Source organism: Lycium ferocissimum, unplaced genomic scaffold (assembly GCF_029784015.1).
Source record: "Lycium ferocissimum isolate CSIRO_LF1 unplaced genomic scaffold, AGI_CSIRO_Lferr_CH_V1 ctg18120, whole genome shotgun sequence".
Lineage (NCBI taxonomy): Eukaryota > Viridiplantae > Streptophyta > Magnoliopsida > Solanales > Solanaceae > Lycium > Lycium ferocissimum.
In genome coordinates, this window is record NW_026717612.1 from 11,577 (window position 1) to 15,146 (window position 3,570).

At 39.4% G+C, this 3,570-nt stretch overlaps 1 protein-coding gene across 1 annotated transcript; it reads left to right on the forward strand.

Annotated features, from left to right (window-relative positions):
- Nucleotides 1–209: 209 nt before the first annotated feature.
- Nucleotides 210–866, forward strand: LOC132042816 (uncharacterized). Its single transcript, XM_059433332.1, has 2 exons — nt 210–617; nt 735–866. The coding sequence occupies exons 1-2, from the start codon at nt 210–212 to the stop codon at nt 864–866; spliced, it is 540 nt and encodes a 179-aa protein (XP_059289315.1).
- Nucleotides 867–3,570: the final 2,704 nt, after the last annotated feature.

Genomic DNA, 3,570 nt, shown 5'->3' on the forward strand with positions numbered 1-3,570 from the left:
GCTTAAGGCATGGATGTCATAGGACCAATTGAGCCAGCCGTGTCAAACAAACACCGTTTAATCTTAGTCGCCATAGATTACTTCACTAAGTGGGTAGAAGTGGCATCTTATGCATCGGTGACAAAGAAAGTAGTCGCAGATTTTGTGCGCAATAATGTCATATGCCGATTCGGTATCCCAGAATCAATCGTAACAGACAATAGGGCTAAATGTGTGCGCAGTTCCGAATCACTCACTGGAATTTAACCGCATACTGGCCACAAATGAATGGGGTTGTGGAAGCCGCCAACAAAAACATCCAGAAGATCCTCAGAAAGATGATTGATAACTACAAAGACTGGCATGAACAATTGCCATATGCATTACTGGGATATCGCACAACCGCCAGAACTTCAATCGGAGCCACTCCATACCTGCTGGTCTATGGCACTGAGGTAGTAATACTAGCCGAAGCAGAAATCCCTTCACTTCGAATCATACAAGAAGCTGAGTTGGACGATGCAGAATGGATTAGCAAGAGGTATGAACAACTAGCTTTGATAGATGAAAAACGAATGATTATTGTTTGCCATGGTCAATTGTACCAACAAAGAATGGCACGAGCTTTCAACAAGCATGTAAGAACCAGGGTTTTTCAAATTGGGCAATTGGTGCTCAAATGAATATTCCCAAATCAAGAAGAATACAAAGGAAAGTTTGAACCAAACTGGCAAGGGCCCTATATGGTGCGAAAGGTACTATCAAGAGGAACCGTGGTACTTGCTGAAATGGATGGTCAGGAGTGGCCTAGAGCAATAATTCAGATGCCATCAAGAGATACTACGTGTCAAGAAGAAGACGACTACAAAGATTCAGAGTTTTTATAGTGTGTGTTGTTTTAATTGCATATTCCTTTGCTTGTAATTTTGCATTTTCTTATAAAAAACAAATCCAAATTATGTACGAACTATGCGAGGACCTGATTCCCTATAATTATAAAGGGGTACGTAGGCGCTTTTCCAAGCTCGGTCGCTTTAACCCCAAAAATTCAAAGTTATGTATTTTGAACTATGTTATGACCTGATTCCCATTTGGGATACGTAGGTGCTCTTTTGAGTTCGGTCTCACAAAAAAATTCCAATATGTTTACCCTGAACTACGTTTCGACCTGATTCTCGAAACGGGATACGTAGGCGCTCTCCCGAACTCGATCATTCCAAACAAAATTCTCAATAAACCTCAGGAAACCTCAGAATTGATCTTGCAAGAAAAAAATAAAGGTAACCCCACAAGGAAACTGGGGCAGAAATTTTTGAGAGGACCTCAAAAAATTCTTTAAATATATCAGTTCAAAGGAACGAACTGATTAAAACTTCTACACTGGGGTAGAATTTTTTAGAAGAATCTCAAAAATTACTCGAGCACAGCAAAATTCAGAATCGACAGGTACACACTTACACTGGGGCAGAATTTTTGAGAGGGTCTCAAAAATTCCTTCGACATTGCGAAATTCGAGTTGGTATAAAGATGTATACAAATTGGGGAAAATTTTTCGAAAGGGATTTGAAAATTTTACAAGTCGAGATCAAGAAGAAGAGACGGAAGACCTTGTGTGAGTAACTAATGTCATGACATTAAAAGGGCGTGTATAAAACATATCGTTTTCGAAACATATATAATAGACCAAATATACATGTGTTTTCCAACATCATCGCCCAAAATTTTTCAACTTTATTAAAAAATAAAAGATTTTTTAAGGAAATTGAGCATTCCTTCCTGTCGAAGTGTGAACGGAAGAAGTCCATGCGCAGGGAGAGCGGTCGACCATATAGAAAACTAACAAATTTTTCTATGGATGCAGGACCAAACAAGCATGGATGTTTTTACACTAACTTGTTTGCTAAGATGTTTAAAACAGGATGACGACAACAAGCCAAGTGAAGAAAAAGCTTCAAGGAATAGCGGCACAGAAGAATATACGAAAGGGTAACGAAGCCCTCCCTAAGAAAAGTTGGCTTTACGCTGATAAGTTTATTCGTTTTGCAGAACACAAAGATTTTTTTTACAAAGAAAATTTTAAGGCTACTGAAAGATATAATAACGGTTTACCAAAAGCCTTGTCTCCACTAAACAGTATTGTGTCAAGGTATTGAGACACCGGCCTAGACGTCGCATGGCTTGCCTTGATACATTGACTGATTAGACGTCTTAAAAAACTACAATTTGAAGATGACACATTGATATTGGTATTGAAATGCCGTATTCACAATCGAGTCTAGTTCTTTCGGAAGATATGAACCCTGTCGACGGGCGGGTATTCTTCCCCGGAGTCAAAAAAGGAAGGTGTCAGTGTTGCCACTGAGGTAAGATTCATTCCTCAAGATGACGATATGGATTAAACGACTACGTGCCGGGGGGTCGAGTCATCATCCATATATATAGCCAAAAATAGGTAGCATAATTCCGAGGTTGATGTCCACAATCGTTGAAATACGAACGTGATTCCTACATCAAGATTTGCGGTCGTTACTGCAGTTTATTTCAAGTTAACTTAATCCTGGTTCAGGGATAGAGGTAGTCATGAAAAAAGGCTCCGCACTTAAGTATGTAGTAGTTAACTTGAATATTCTGACTAAATGTTGTAATTCTGGACACAGAGGTTAGTAGTCATCATGAAAGGAATATGATACCGCACTCGACGTTAGCCTACATTTGGGTATTTTTTACTATAAGTGATGCGCTCCGAATCGGTATACCATGTATTTCGTATGAGAATAACGATGCAATGCACTCCATTTGCGACAGCCAAGATGTGAAAATGATGTGAGTCCAAATTTTTAGGGGTGGTGGATGTCATAAGAAACAAAAGTGACCTCGCACTTGAAAACATGGTTTTCATTAGTAGCATCTTGCTTATGAAAACGACAACCGACCGGGTGTGTAGGTTTCGCAAAAATGCGTATAGCCCGACCCGTATCCCAACTAAGTTATCATTGAATAATGAAAACATCCGAAAATGGTGAAAAAAGAGCCGGTCAAAGTATCGTGATTATTATCCAGAGTAGATCATTTTTTTCAAAAATACACGAAATACACACACTAACAGGAGAAAAGAAAGAAGACGGACAAGCGTTTACGAAATGACGGACATAATATTTGAGGATGACTTCAATGTTGACAAAATTGCAAAATGCCACTCAGGTATGACTATATTAAAATTAAAATTTTCAAAAAAGACTAACACGCAGGACTCAGCATTTGGAGATGGCTAAAAGCTACCGAGATAGGAGCAAGAGAGCCAGACTCAAGACATGCGGAGCAAACGTGGAACTTTTCTTGGGCAACCGGTCAAAAATTGTGTACAAGAGTCAAGATTTCTACACCGAGATTGAAACATCGCTTCAAGCAACTGCACTCATAAATCTTTTTGAAAACCGCTTCCGATCGGGTTTTTCACCAGAAATAGTCAAAGCGATTCCCACATAAAGGGATATTCCTTTTCGGGCTATCGAGTCGAACTACAATTGGCCTGATTCCCAAAGCCAGGGATATGTAGGCTACTCAATATTTGAAGCTCGGCCATATTCCAAT

What these genes read in the sequence shown, in the direction of transcription:
- LOC132042816 (XM_059433332.1), top strand. Translation starts at nt 210, where the DNA reads ATGTGTGCGCAGTTCCGAATCACTCACTGGAATTTAACCGCATACTGG. An exon ending in CACGAGCTTTCAACAAGCAT is followed by an intron (nt 618 to 734) that starts GTAAGAACCAGG and finishes ATGGTGCGAAAG; the next exon opens with GTACTATCAAGAGGAACCGT.